Here is a 16,257-nt window from a genome sequence, read left to right as displayed (position 1 = left end):
CTTCTATTGCTTGTACTTTATAGGGGAGTTGAGAAGATCGCTGAAGAAAGGTAGGTCGTACTTGTTGAGGAGGGACTTGGAACATTTTGGACAGTCTTTGACAGTCTTACTATACTCAACGCTAGAGGGCGCTCTTCCCAAGCGTTTCATTACGCGGTCTAAGCATATACGTATAGTACTGTCGATGTCCTATCTTCCCCTTGTAGTTTCTTTGGTATAGTTTGTTGTTGGACAACGTAACGCAGCTAGTAGGTACAGGTGAACTCATTTTAAGAAATACCACTTGGAATACAATTTATATCGGTGAGTGTTATTGATGAAATAATAAACTTATAATAAGGCCTAGGACTGGTTGTGGAATGCCAAGAGTAGACTAAGATAACCAAACATTCCAACTCCCAGTTAAAGCTAAGTTAGCTCAGCTGAGCTGATCGAGCCGAGTGAAGAGGCAGCAGCAGCAAAACTGACGCGTCAGACTCTACTAGACAACACCGACGCGGTAACCACGGCCGCATGCGAACTCGTTGATCGCTGCCGCTGGCTCGTCCGGAGTCTGCTGTGTGCTGCGTAGACAGCTGGCAGCCGTCTGTTTCGAGGAGTTTTTTAACATTTTATTTTTTTTATTCTCCTCATACACAGACGGCTCGCTAACGTGCAGCCACCATTAGGGGACTTGCAATGCAAAATCCCCCCGTCGGGGCTCTTCAATTTTTGTCTTTAATGAATAAATTTTTGAAAGTTAACACAACCAAAATGCAAATTAATATTCCCTCTTGGCATTAATTGCCAAAAAACGGAGAAAAATCAAGTTAAAAGGAACAAAAACAGTGACTTACCTCGGCTGTCGCGCAAATTCACTTCCCCGTTTTATCCGATCTTAAGTACATAAACATATGGCCATTGAGTCCCTGTACAGATCGCGCTAGAACTTCGGTCTCTGTATGTATTTGGTGAGTGAAGCCAACGGAGTTCAGCTGAACAACCCACAAAACAGAGACCGAAGCTTTTGGTCTATGTGCTGCGCTACTTTGACTTTGGATGGCGACACAGTGGCATTGGTCTGTTTTTTTTTTCGGTGAAGTAGATCTAACTCCTGTAAGAATTAAGAAAATGGGGAATGTGCACTCTCACAATGCATGTCATTTGAGTTGACTTTGGTCTTTGACTTTGTCCTTGACAATCAATGGATTTTGACGTTTTTCTTCATTCCTTGAATTGATTTATTTTAGGCATGAAAATGATGAATGTCAGAATGTCAATGAATGTGGGGGAATAAAATTAAACACCCAAATTTAATTACATTCCTTCTAAATTATTTGATAACTTGATGAAAATTATTAAAATTGTTTCTGAAAATGATTTTTTTTAACGCTTACCGGTACCTCCAAATCTGGCAATCTCGGCCAAGAACAATCTGAAGAACCTTTCAATCATACTGGGGTGGAAACAACTTGTGCAGTTCGCAAACAGCTGAAAAGTGAATTTTTCCGATCTAGGCTAATGCCTCGGTCTCTGTCTCGGTCAATGTAAGCGTTGGTGGAACCCCCACCATTAAGAGCCCTATGCTTGACATTCGTTTGTGAAGGAGGACTAAAAAAATCACAAAATGTATAAAAAAACTATGACAAAACCGCAGATTTCAGACCATCATTTCTGAGAAGCGCGATCGCGCCGGCGCTCCTCCCGCGCTCCTAAAAGAAAATAAGGAGAGCAAAAATCGCGCTCCTAAAAATAATCTTTTTTCCATAATCCTTGAAATTACTTTGATATAGTTGAAAACATAGTTTTCAACTAAATCAAGGTAATTTCAAGGAATTATGGAAAAAAAAGCCATTTCATGGATTTAAAGATGTAAAATGTGAAATTTTAGCAATTTTTTTTCCATTTTTTAAAATATTTTTTTTAGCAGGAGCGCATACGACATCTTGTAAACGTATTGACGTGACCCAGGCCTAGTTTCACCACAGATTTAGCTAACACAGCTATTGCATATATGGGTCATTCCACGGGGTTGGGGCAACAGCACTTTTTTGTGTTCCTTATGAATTGTTAGCTTTATCCTGAAAATGTGTTTGGTGTTTTGATGTTGCAATGTGGTTTTGTTGGAAGGCAGTTATGTAAGCAATTACTTGATGCAGAAATAAAAATGTTGAACTGCAAGTATTATTGATGGTGAGACTTTAAATGATGATGTCCAGACTCTTTTTTGGGGTACCAAGTGTGACATCCAAAATGGTCATTTTCAGTTGAAGATATCTAATCAAAAGATAGACTTAGTCAAATTCAAATGGCCATAATTGATAAAGCAACATTTGTTTAATAACAAAACAGTAATGGGATAGCAAATGAAAAGAGACTTCATATCATAAATCATTCCTACAAATCGGCATACCACCGTTACATGCGATGTCCTCGTTTATTTTTTTCTGTAACGGCGGTAATGTGGTTTATATCTAAAAATCAGAAATCATTTTTTCCAAAATTATGTGTCAGATATAAAGGGCAGGAAGTAAGCAACTGTTAATCAAAAGATTAGCTTTGAAAACCTATGGTAATGTTATCTAAATTAATCGAGAGTCGCCGATGTTTTGGGCGATGTCCGGGCCAAATTTGTAACGGTGGATCACATTTCATCGCGTATGTAAGAAGGAGACACCGGAGAAGAGACCGTCGTTGTATCAGACGGACGGGTTGTTAGCCGAAATCCACATGCACATGAACAGCTATGATAGCGGGTGTTTTGAAGCATTGCAATTGGGAATATTCCTGCAATGTCTGTGTAACGGTGGATTGGATATCCACGATGTTTTCCCTTTCAAAGCGACGTAAGTACGGAGATTTATCCCGATACTCGTATTTTGAAACTAGTTAAACCATATCTTTAAAATATGGAACTGTATTACCATGCAGAAAGTGTTTTTAAGTTTGAAAAATCTCGCTAATTTTCCATCATCTTTCACTTCGGTCCCACATGTAGCTTCTCGTGTAAGTGAAATATGTGATTGAGACATTGCCGTGTTTGTTCCAGATTTGCTGAATGGTTCCAAAGAAAATAATGCTTTTATTACTGTGATTCCGTGCAAACATGTTTTGAATGGTAGCTGACATGATTCAATCGTAATTTAGTTGATTTTTTTACACAAAAATATGTTGATTCAATAGGCCAACGGATACTCAGAAACAGCTCTTTCACTGATGATCATGACGGTGACATCTCAAATTTGGTACAAATTTTCTCCTTGTTTAAATTGGCTCCTACTGATTCTAGGTAATATGGGTATTAAAGACCTGATGATCAAATTTGAATTTGCAAAAAAAAATGAGAATTTAGAACCAGTGGCGGCGCCACGGGGAGGCAGACCCCCCCCCCCAAAAAAAAAAAAAAAATTTTTTTTTTTTGCTCGTCAGCTGATCCCAGCCCGAAAGGAGGGGGGAGGGGCAAAATAATTTTTCTGTTACTACCCCCCCCCCTACACAGTAGATGGGCTTTGTGTATGATGAAGCATGGGAATAATTCAATTACTAGTAATTCTTAGCTATAGGCTTAACCTTCCCAAAACTTTTCATCTTGTTGAATGTTGGTATACTTTTCAGCACTCATTCTTTTTCCCTCAGTTCTTTCTCCGTTTTTTCAATTGTATTTTTTTATTTCTATATATTCAGTTGTTAAGGATTTTTTTTCAACCGTATTTTAATTTATATTTATTCAATTGTTAGGAGAGGGGGTGGGTATTTGTTTTATCAGAAAGCAAAAGCCTTTGTGATTGTTTTCAATGTGATTTTTTTTATTGCAATATAACGACATTTTAAAAACATGTCCAAGCGAAGAAAAGAAAAAGTGACACAATCGAGTTTGTTTCACAAGAGTTTATTTGCTGTATCAGAAGGTAAATTGCAGATTTGAATTCCATTAATTCATTTAATTCCAATAAAACATAAATATATTTTTTATTATGTAATTGCTTGAACAATTAAACTTCATAGTTGAAAATTAAATAGGATGGTCATACAAAACTAAATGGAATTGTCGAGATAACCACCCTTGATTATAAAGCAGAATAAAATTAGATTAAATTCATCCATTGAGAAACGAAATTAAAGTAAAGATAATTTATGAAAAGGTACCGGTAATGGGCAAGTAATTGTATTGTGAAAACAAAGTAGAACACAAGAAAGCAAATACAAAAACCTTGTATAAAACAACTTTATATTTAATTTATGAACTAGGAAATGATGAATTCTAATTGCTATGAAAAAAATACAAAGTGAGGGTGTATTTTGCAAGAACAGATCAGATTCCTTGTCATTGCCCTAGTAATCCACCCCCCTTACTTTAATGAGAAAATGTCAAGACATGTACATGAGTAAATGATTTCATATAATAATATAAAATATCGTGGAAACAATCCAGCAAGTTTTGTTGATTAAAATGTAATAATTTGAATTGTGTAAAAAAATAGTCAAACTTCCAAATACTATTTTTCTCAAATAACTACAGGTAGCCTCTGTTGAAGGTAAAAATGTATATCTTCAGTACATGAAGTGTCAATCTGGTGACCTGTACTCCTGGCCTGATGGCGAGGCACAATTCTACCTCTATCTATTTTGTGACATTGACATAGTCCTCTTCCACACAGTTGTCATTGGGTCACCGATCATCTTGAAGTTCATAAACTTGTAACCTGAATGCAGAGAGAAATATTGCATGTTATTTCTTATTGTCAGGTTTAGTGTACAGTGTAATACTTTTTTTTGCATTTGCCAGTAAGAAGTTTACCAGAGAGATTTTAACCAAAGGAAAAGATTGTAGTTTGCAGTGTTATTCTTGAACATTTATTAGAATAGCTTAGTAGAAATAATACATTTTACTTTCTTGTTCACAACTCTATGTTCAAACAACAGGTGTAAGTTTTTTTATTCAATTTGTCCACTAAGTACTTTACAATTGTCCTTTTGGCATGCTGGAACTTACTGTTTTATCCAATGCATTTATTCCAGTGAAGACATGATTATATTTTAATTAATGTCACTTAGAACTACATTACCATGTAACTGAGGTAAAATAAGTTACATGTAGAGTAAACAAATTGAACAAGTTATATGTGTAAGGTATTAATGCATTGTCCATGAATTGCATGCCAACTTTGTGTTGTTTTGTCTTGAAAAACCATACATGTAGCTTAGAACTAAACTAGTACCTTTTCCCTACATCTTTTTCACCCGAGTATTGTATCAAAGGTATCAAAATTATAATCGTGTACATGTATGAATAAAAAAAAACATTTTACCTGTTCATTGATGCATTTTAGAAGCTTGCCTGTAGATGTTGTATTTCTACACTTGAGTAAGATGAGTTAACTCGCATTAGTGTGTTGATACTAAAAGAATGGCAAGTACATGTAATACTATTCAATATGATCATTACAAGGACATGATGTCCATGTAACGGAGGTATGTACATTTGAAAGTAATACCGTGAAGGAGATATTTTAAAGTAATAAAGATTTGGAGATCATAAGCTAGCACTCTTTTGTTTTTTTCCGCTTTAGACAGAAACATTTGTTTCCAGAGATAGACGGAAGTGGAACCTTGAGGATTACCTTAGTATTATTTTAAATATAAATTTATCAATAATTTTGTACATTTTTCCTTGTTTAAACTCTAATTTAAATTGCTTTTATTTGCAAAGAATTTGACATGAAAAATGTTTTTTAGTATAATCAATTGATCTTGTGCAAATATTCTAGGGCATGAAGTGGAATTTGGTGTTTAATGGCCATTAATGGACCTTAACTTAGCAATGCTTCAAAGTATACCTCTGTTACTGAGACATGATGTCCATGTAACGGTGGTATGTACATTTGAAAGTAATATCTTGAAGGAGTTATTTTAAAGTAAAAAGAATTGGAGATCATAAGATAGCACTGTTTTGTTTTTTCCATTTAGGCAGAAACGTAAATGTTTCCAGAGGTAGACGGAAGTGGAAACTTGAGGATTATCGTAGTATGATTTTAAATATAATTTGTCAATAATTTTGTACATTTTTCCTTGTTTAAACTCTAATTTAATTTGCTTTTGTTTGCAAAGAATTTGACATGCAAAATGTTTTTCTTTAGTGTAATCAATTGATCTTGTGCAAATATTCTAAGGCATGAAGTGGAATTTGGTGTGTAATGGCCATTAATGGACATTAACTTAACATTGCTTCTAAGTATACCTCTGTTACTGAGACATGATGTCCATGTAACGGTGGTAACACCAAAAATAGAAGGTTATGCCAGAAAGAGTAGTTTACTTTTTCCAAAGAGAATATTCCATTCTGTTGAGGCATGACTTCTCTCAACTATTTAGTTCTACATGCCATCATAAATTCAATTTTCTAGACTGGTGAGAAAAAAGAACGACACAGAACATGGCACTGGTATACACACAGAGCATCAAGTTCCATTTATTGATGCTAAATCTTTCAAAATATATATGCCATGTTGAAAAGTGTGGAATAAAATGACTAACAATGTTGTTAGCAAAATATTTATCAAGAGTAATGGAGATCAACCCCTTTATTTTGACAGTGGGAGAGCATAGTCTTAGTAAGGATGATAAATGATGTCCATGTAACGGTGGTATTTTGTCAAATCTTATTTCTCAGTTTACTCCAATATGCAGGGTGGTATGAAATGCCTGTAAGTGGATTTAGTTGAAGGATTGTCCCATGAAACATATAAGAAATAAAACATTTCATTTATTACATTTCTATTTTTTGACCCTGATGTCACAATTTTTGCCCCAACCCCATGGAATGACCCATATACAATGTTAAGAAAACTATGTACTATACATGTATTGTAATGAATTGATTTGAGCTCCTCACGGAGAGCGATTTCTTGAGCTCCACAAAATTATAAACGTGAAGGTCTGAGATTTATATTACCTGCTTGCTTGGTGACCACACATTTTCAGCAAAGTTAGTGAAGTACAGGAAGCCTGCACATGCCGACTTGACCCAAGACACGACAAGACAAGATTGATATTCAGAACCAACGCCTGGATCATCCTCACTGGACCACAGTATCAGCTATTAAAGGGGAAGTTCACCCTGAAGAAAAGTTTGTTGTAAAAATAGCAGAAAAAATAATAAAAAATATTGGTGAAGGTTTGAGGAAAATCCGTTAAAGATTAAGAAAGTTATTAGAATTCAAAGTTTTGGATTTGTGACGTCATATGCGAGCAGCATTCCTACATAGCGAATGGTAAAAAATCAATGAATTTCAAATTTTGTACGGTTCCTGATAACTTTATTTTGTTTTCTATTTATGATCGGGTGTGAAATGATTTGTCTATTGATATACAAAAGGCACAGTAAAAACCATTTTCAATTTTCTGAGAAAATGACATTTCATATATTTTTTACCATTCGCTTTGTAGGAATGCTGCTCGCATATGACGTCACAAATTCAAAACTTTGAATTCTAATAACTTTCTTAATCATTGACCGATTTTCCTCAAACCTTCACCAATATTTTTTATTATTTTTTCTGCTATTTTTACAACAAACTTTTCTTCAGGGTGAACTTCCCCTTTAAAAGTCCTGTTGGATTTCATCAGAGTAATTGTAGTATCCAAGCAGAAAATAAACTACATCTAACATTTGGACTAGGAATTTGTACCTGACTACATGTACTTGGACAAAAATAATGTAGTAGAGTCTACATGTACTTGTACATGTAGATCAGGGGGGTGTTTCACAAAGATTTAAGTATGACTTAGAGTCGCACTTAAATGTATTGTTGCGCGCAGTATAAAAGGCGTGACAGCATTGGTCACATCATGCCAAGAGGACGCGCACTACTGCGTATTGATCAATAAGATTGCGCGTTGCTTATAATGTACGCGTCAACATTTAAGTGCGACCTAATACTTAAATCTTTGTGAAACACCCCCCTGGATCTACAATATACATGATAATGTACAATCAGTCACTTTAAAATGACTCAATTTGTTTTTTTTTTTTTCTTGAAAACTCAGGTGAACAAGCATCATTAAGAATATTAAAGATGAAGACTGCCGGTTTGTGAGATGGATATTACACCAAGGATCTGAATCTTATCCTGACATTGAAGAATTGTTTTCATTTGAACTTGAAAATAACGGAAGTCAAGATGTTTAAGAAACTAAAGCGACAAAATAAAGACAAGGAGGTAAGATCTAAATCCATACATGTCATGTCCATCTTTATTATTATTATGTCTTTTTGTACTAGTTTTTTAACCAATTAAACAAATTGATGAAAACGAACATGTAGGCTTATTCAAAAATTAACCACACATAAATATGCTAATATCCAGTTTTAAACAAATTGAGTATAAATTATGTTTGAGTTTGTAAACTTGTATTATTGGGCTGTCTTGCCTGTACATAGTCATACCAAAAAAGGTACCAGTAACTCAATCTTTTTTTTTTACATACCAATATTGCATTAAACATTCAAAATAGCAGAAGTACACTCATTAGTTGACTTCTGTGAAAATGCAGTTGATCTGTCATGTGCCAACTTCTGTTTGTCTTGGGAATTAAAAGTCTTAAAGTAGAGTCTAAAGATATATTTTCAATGTTGATTTTAAGATTTAGACAGCACCATGGATCATAATTAAAACCGCGATTAAATGTACACTGTACAAAACACGGATATAAATGAGAAACAGAGGGTGTGTTCTTTCAGATTGGGATTGGGAGGAAAATTCAAACATCGAAAATGATACATTTGGAAACGCGATCAGCTCAGATTATACGACCTTTAGCATCACGCAAGCGACATTCAACATGACTGAGTTTTGAAATGTCTTTCAATTTGCTCTTTTAGTGGAAGACTTCACAGCAAAGTGCCAGAAGTGACCCTTTTGTGTGATTCAGATTTCGCAGTAAGCTGTGCTAAACGAGAGCTGGAAATTTAAAGACGATCAGCTTTGTATTTTTGACACTGTAGGGCATTTCTGATCTTGTTTATGTTCTGTGTTTTGTAAGTTTTCAATCAAGATTCATGTTGCTGTTGCCTGTATAATTTGAAAATCAACATTGAACACACCCTAAAAGTGATGTGAGTCCTCTCAAATTAATGGAATGCTTGTTCGATTATAGAGGAATAGGACGGTATTGAAAATTCTAGTGAGAGCGAAAGCAACACTGGCTACATGTAGCTAGAATGGCATATGGTGGATGCTCAATTGAAAGATAAAATTTGATTGGTTTCTGGCTGGCAGGGCCCCCACAACATAAACCTTGCAATTGTGCAATTTGAGGCAGATTTCTATGATTCATTGTATTTCATGATCAATGATGAAGTTGTGTATTGATCAATCATGATATTAAATCATCCTATTGATCAGTCGCTATACAGCTTTAAAATGTTACAGGGTCTGTCGTTATGATAAAAACATGTACAATTTGTTACTAACCATTAACAATTTGTCGCTAACATAAAATACTATGTACAAGAGCTAGATGGAGAGAAAAAGGGAGATTGCCATTTATACAGTGTACTGTATGTACCTAATTGAATGGAGCTAGTAAAATAATAGGACTTTCATTTGTGACTTGATGTACATGTATCAAACTTAACACATACTGTGTACATGTACAACTCGAACTGAACATTGCCAATTGAAATTCTCAACTTTACATCTTTTTTTTTATACAAGTATGTACTGGTAATAGTGATTCAGGAAAGGAAATGATCAAAGAAACATGTTAAGATCACCTGATACTCCGTTTCATACATACATGTACATATACATGTACATGTGTTTACTGTGTTACACAAGTACTTGTTGTACCCTCAAGTGAAGATAGGGTGATAGTAATTGTTAGGAAGTAACTGTAAATCCCTATTGTATCCGAACAATGCAAGTATTTATAACACTGCCTTGGGCTAAGGCTGGCTTGGTATCATTGTTCATCTTCAAAGGGTTTAAACCAAGTGAATGCACATCCAAAGGTCTGCTCAGCTCACAGTTTACTTTAATACCATGGTTGTATTACTCCCTGCTTTAATACCTCATGTACCACAGATTAGAAGTACCTGTTCATACATCACAAAGTAAATTTTCTATTTAATAGCTCTTGCTCTCAAGTACACAACATACTTTCTTGAGATTCAGAATGTACATTTCTGATCTTGTGTTGATTGCATGTTCTACTTAAATTACATTTAGGCCCATTGATTAGATTGTTTAAATTCTTAAAAAGTGTATCGTTATTAGTTTGTTTGGAATACATTGTGCATGTGGGATTTGAGCGTATCATGTACAATACCTGTTTTTAAGTAACTTTCCACTCGATTGGAAGTGTTTCAGCTTTGAGTTTAAATGTATGTAGGCTTTCTTCGTGTACACATTTGTGCTTGTTAATTTTTAATGTTGTTTATACTGATTATATTACTAAATACATGTACATGTACATGACAGCAATAAAGTGTAAATTGGCTGTGTGATATTATTAGGATTTGTGATTTTTAACAGAGATCAGTGATTTTGAAAAGTATCAATATCATGTCAGTTTTGCCCTGAAATCAACAATTTTCTGGGATGTGGACTTGACTTTTGATATACTACATACATGTACATGTAAATGCATGGATCTCCCATCCCAGATACTTTACAATGTACCTTTGTGTACACCAGTAGGCTTAATGTGGACAAAGGATCTTATTTGTATACAAGATTATATGACAAGACTTGAGATAAATACAGTGATAAATCTTTAGACTTAAAAGCCATGAATAGGATCTGAGAGGATTATAGTTGAGATTATTGAGATGTTTTGTCTCCAGCTTCAGCTATTTAAATTTCAATCTGTCATGTTTACTGTATTAAAGTTGAAGTTTTTGTTGAGATTCTATGGCCCGAATTTTAGGTGGTTTTGAAAACCCACGGTTGAGTCCATGGTTTATGCAGATTTCCTATGTAAATTACATGTAGGCCCAATTTAGCGCGTATCGGGCGCGTGTATAAGAAATGTCCACTGCTGATGTGCGCTTTTGTCACAATGCGCTTATTCATGAGTCCACTGTTTGAAGAATGGACTCATGAATAAAACAGTGGACTAATGAATAAAATAGCGTAGATAACCACGGCAACAGGCGTCAATTAAGCGCACTGTGACAAAAGCGCGCATCAGCATTGGACATTTTTATACACGCGCCTGATACACACTAAATTAGGCGTAATTTATACAGGAAATCTGCATAAACCATGGACTCGACCGTGGGTTTTCAAAACTACCTTTGTGAATTCGGGCCTTTAGGTTGTCTGTTGATCATACATTACATTGTACATGTAGCTAGTGACTTCATAGCCCGTACTTTGCCCATTGCACAGTGCGAAAATATTTTATACATGATGGATCATACCTCCATGATCACATATTGGAACATTTGAAACTGAAAAGGTGTTTTAATTATTGACATTGTTTTATAATAAAATTGTTTCATTGTTGAAAAATGTGATATTGTTTCATAGTCTGAAGATGAGGGTATGCAGGTCTGTACAATAAGGGTATGCTTTTATCCAGAAAGACCAGAGGGTCCCTTTACAACTCCCTGGTATAGCCTTGATGTTGGCAGACACAGACCTACTGTTAAGTAGCCGACATCATGTCATCGCCCTGCCATGAATAAGGCATCCATTATTAAGTACAGAAAGTTCAGACTATCATTGATAGAGTGGAAAACTAAAAGAGATTTAGTTGATTATGAATGGAATTGCATTTGAACACAAGGGAAGTCAAACAAGCAGAAGTCAGGAAATTTAATCAAAATAAAAATTTTATTATTCAAATAAAACAATTTAAGGATTTTTTAAATTATATAAATTTGATGGCACATGTACAAACTAATGAGAATCTTCACCAAATCAAAACCCCCAAATTATGATTTTGCCTTAAATTACTCTTATGCCCTTTTTACACAGGATTTTCTTAACCCCGGACTATCGCTAATCCCGTACTATCCTTAACCCCTTACTATTTTTTTTCCTTTTCACACATGCCAAATTGTTATTGCTAACCCCGGATAAGGAATGCTTGCTTTTTACACACGAAACTCGCTAACCCCAGACTAGTGGTTTTTGTAGATTTAGCCCCACCAATAGTACGGGGTTAAGGAAATTTTAGCCTGTCTAAAAAGGGTATTACATGGTATTTTCCTTTAGTAATCAAACTGATTCTAGATTATTTGAGGAAGAAATTGAAATGTTGGAACTAAGAAATACATAATCTACACAGAGTTCATGTCATTTGTGTGTTGTGCATAACAGTGCATGTATACATTGTACTTTAACTTTTCATACAAAATGTTGGATATTTGCATCCAAATTTATGAAATTTTCAGTTGTGTTTTACATTTTACTTTTCACAATTCCTCCACATATGTATTTAAACATATGAACCTCTTGTTAGTTGAAGCTGTATGTTAGCCTGATTACTGCACGATCTACATACATGTATGTATGTACAGTCAAAGTGAGAGAGAAAGACCATCCCAAGGAGAGATTAAAGGGGTACTCCAGGCTCAAAATATTTATATCTATTTTCGTAAATAGAGTATTATATATAGAGCAAAATGCTGAAAATTTCATCGAAATTTGAATAAAAAATAACAAAAGTTATCAAATTTAAAGTTTAGGCTTTAGCAATATTTTGTGAAAATAGTTACATCATGTACATCATTCATTAATATTCATTAGGTGGGCTGATGATGTCACATCTTCACTTTCCCTTGTTCTTATGTTATTACATGAAATGTTTCATTTTCTTCATCCTTGTGTGAATAATGTGTCTTCTTTCTAAGGAAATAAGTTGCAGCAATTGTCAATCCAATTATTTTCAGTGACTTGGTAGAAAAAGTTTGAATAAACCTACATGTAATTTCAGATAATTAAGAACAAGTGGGGATATCATCTTGCTCATCGAATATTCACACCTGAATATTCATGAAGAATGATGAATACATGTTTCACCAGAATAATGCAAATCTTTATAATGCCATTCCTTGTCTGATTTTGATCAGATTTTCAGTGTTTTGTTTGCCTGCTTTTTCTTTAACTGTTTATTTGCCGTTCGGAGCATCCTTTAGTATTGATGTATAGGAAAGCAGTTACAGTAGACAATTATAGCCCTTTGAGTGAGTTGTATCCCCCACATTTTTGATACATGTATGCGCATTGTGCATCTTTCAAAAGTCTTAAATACAGTCCATTAGCTGAGCCAAATGGAAGCTAATTGCCAAACCTAGATGCAATTTGTATTGATAAATTTGTTTCAATGGCTAATCAATGTCTCAAAGTATTTGTTATTGGTAGAGTTGCAATGCAACTTGATGCTTTACATTTTTTTTATGATTGCATACAATGTACTGTACTTTCCAGAGCTTGAATTTGTGGTTCAATACAATTTTCTTCTTCCAGTGGCTCAATCACACTTCATTAATGAGTTTTTATTAGTAGAATATAGGCAAGAGGCACTCTCCTTCATGAATTAAATTATTGATGTAGATCAACGACTCACTTTGCAATCAATACAAATCAATATGGTGTTCTTAGCACAGTGTCTTTCTGATTCATTGAGTAGCTTATCACTCTTGTCAAGGACTGATAGGATTAAAAAATTATATACATGTAGGACTTAATGATGTCATGATGGATGTTTTTTCATTTCATGAATGTAAACAGTTGAAATCGGAAAGTTGTAGAGACATGTATGCGTATGTGTGCAATCAAAATCAAGGTTTCTAAGACCCTAAACAAATCTCTACTTTATCAAAATCAAGAGGATAAAAACAATTTGACAGGATAAAAATGAGAGTCTCATAAATCTACATGTACTGTATATTGCCTTGGTTATTCAACCAAGACATTATTTGATGTTTTACATGTACATAAGAATACCATTCCTTGTATGGTAATGTCATAAGACTGTAGATGTGTAGACTACATGTACATACATGTAGGTACAGTTGTACATGCTCATTGTAGACTAATATCAATACCGAGATTTCAGGGTACAATATTTCAGACTGGGGTGCCGTTTCATAAAGCTGTTCGTAAGTTAAGAGCAATTTTAATAAGAACGACTGGTCCCCCTTTCTTACACGCTAAACCATTGCCAGTGAATATACCATTTACCACAAGAAAGGATCACCAGTCGTTCTTATTTACGAACAGCTTTACAACATACACCCACTGGGTGAGGATGAATGTACTTACATGTAAAGTACATTCAGTCAATAAATCAAACTAATCTCAGTTGTTTCTTTTCCAAAGAAATTCCTTTCATGTTTATATGGTCCCACTACATGTTTTAAAAACCAAATTTTTTTTTACCATGAACCTTGAAGAGATTATCCTGCATGATCACTTCCAAAATTAATCTGGGAGAGGGTGTGATGTACAGGTGATAGAATTCAAATTTCAATTTGAATGTTTTGTCTCTTCTTGATATATAGTTTGAATGGACCAAGAATGATGATAAGGTTATGCATGCAATTGAGGTTGGTGATATAGAGAAGCTTCAAATAACTCTAGCCAAGAAAGGAACATCACCAACTAAACTAGATGGAGAGGGAAGAACACCGTAAGTAGATCATTTCTTGATCATTTCATCTTCATACATGTACATGTACATAATACTTCCTTTTGATTGTACAAGAGACTCCAACCCCCAGCATCTTACATACAGGAGACTCAGTCGGACTGCATGTACAAAGTTCAATATTTACATACATGTACTGTTTAATATAATGCTTACATTATGAGTAAGATTATTAAACTTCATTTGCAACCAAGTTCTCATTTCACAGGAGCTAAAATTAATCATTGGAAATAATAATTGTGAACAGTGATTTTTGTGTTCTTTAAGTACTGCGCTTTTCCCATTAGGCCCAAAGCGCTTACAATGAATTAATTAAATGTTATATTTTAATATAATATTTATTTCTTGTGCATTTATATTTATTTATTTCTTGTGCATTTTAGATGCTATTATAATTGTTTGCTTTCAACAGGTTACATGTGGCAGCTCAGAAGGGACAGTATCCCTGCTTGGAAGTCTTGCTTCAGCTTGGGGCTAATCCAAGGGCATCCGACGGCCAAGGTACGTACTGCAAAGCAAAGAGGAAATTAATTAATAGCTCACAAATTATCATCCAGTTCTAGGCCAGATCTTAAAGGCCTGTTTTGAGTAGTTGGAGTGTTGGACTCAAAATGGGTTGATTTTAAAATGCATCCAGGCTTTGATACATGTAACAAAGTAATAGGGCAATTTTCACATTTAAAGCCAAAGGCTGTTTGAAATGAAAGATAGAACACTGGAAGATAACAACACCCACATACCCCGAATTGAAAAGACAATGTTTATTTTACAAAAGAAATATTAACTTAAATCATTAAACGATGTTGTAATAATGATAATATGCATTTACTACATGTATATAGTACAAACACTGTTATGTGCTACAAGAGCTTCCCTTAATATGCTATACATGTACATGTACATACTATTGGAATACATGTAGGTTTTTCATTTTAATTTGAAATTATTATGATTATGGAAATTTGTTGAATTAACCTGTATGCAGGTATATCTAATGAATAATCTAGAAAGTATTGTTTTGATTATGTAAAACAAGAAAGTATCACTATCAGCATTTTATCCGTGCATATAATAAAGTTTGAAAAGAGGTATTCATGTATTGTTGAGTAAAAGAAAGAAAATTATGCCATCAGAAATTGGTTCTTTAAATGAAGGTTTCTAATTTGTTGAATTATATTCCTGTTTCCATTCGGGAGTAGGTCCAAGGGTGATTTTTTTGAAGTTCCACTTCTAATGGGAAAGGGTTATTAGGGGGCGTATGAGAAAAGGATTCATTATTAAGAGGAAACTGATGATTGATGGCAAGGCTAGAATTGGTCATAGTGGTCTGCAATTTCACTGCAATTTGTGAGGGCCTTTTATTAGTTTGCAAAGGTACAGAGAGAATCAAAAGAGAGGGCCTGTGATTATTTTTTTTTTGTCTCTCAAATATCACATTCTCTGTTTGCTCTGAATATGGTCTTAGAGTTGAAAAAAAACCCCAAGATGAAACATTCAGACACTTCAAAGTAAATTTTGTAACAATTCTTGCATTTAGATGAAACCTTTCATATCAGCTCAATACATGTAGATTCTTCTTCTAGTGATCAAACTCCCCTTTTCCTGCCAAGCAAACCC

The 16,257-nt window shown here is 34.4% G+C and overlaps 1 protein-coding gene and 1 long non-coding RNA gene across 2 annotated transcripts in view; one reads left to right on the top strand and one right to left on the bottom strand.

The window, feature by feature from the left end:
- Positions 1-236: 236 nt before the first annotated feature.
- LOC121416283 (ankycorbin-like) overlaps positions 237-16,257 on the top strand; it is a 40,260-nt gene continuing 24,239 nt past the window's right edge. The window contains exons 1-4 of the mRNA XM_041609817.1: positions 237-303; positions 8,026-8,198; positions 14,495-14,622; positions 15,053-15,141. Coding sequence (XP_041465751.1) covers positions 8,160-8,198; positions 14,495-14,622; positions 15,053-15,141 — 256 coding nt within the window. The 5' untranslated portion in view covers positions 237-303; positions 8,026-8,159. The remainder of the gene's footprint in view (positions 304-8,025; positions 8,199-14,494; positions 14,623-15,052; positions 15,142-16,257) is intronic.
- Positions 4,504-6,796, bottom strand: LOC121416284. The gene is made up of 2 exons (XR_005970120.1): positions 5,289-6,796; positions 4,504-4,682 (listed from the first exon to the last, which is right to left on the bottom strand). It is a non-coding gene; the product is annotated as an uncharacterized LOC121416284 (long non-coding RNA).

The sequence above is a fragment of the Lytechinus variegatus genome, chromosome 5, assembly GCF_018143015.1.
Source record: "Lytechinus variegatus isolate NC3 chromosome 5, Lvar_3.0, whole genome shotgun sequence".
Taxonomy (NCBI): Eukaryota; Metazoa; Echinodermata; class Echinoidea; order Temnopleuroida; family Toxopneustidae; genus Lytechinus; species Lytechinus variegatus.
This window is presented reverse-complemented; position numbering and strand designations above follow the sequence as displayed.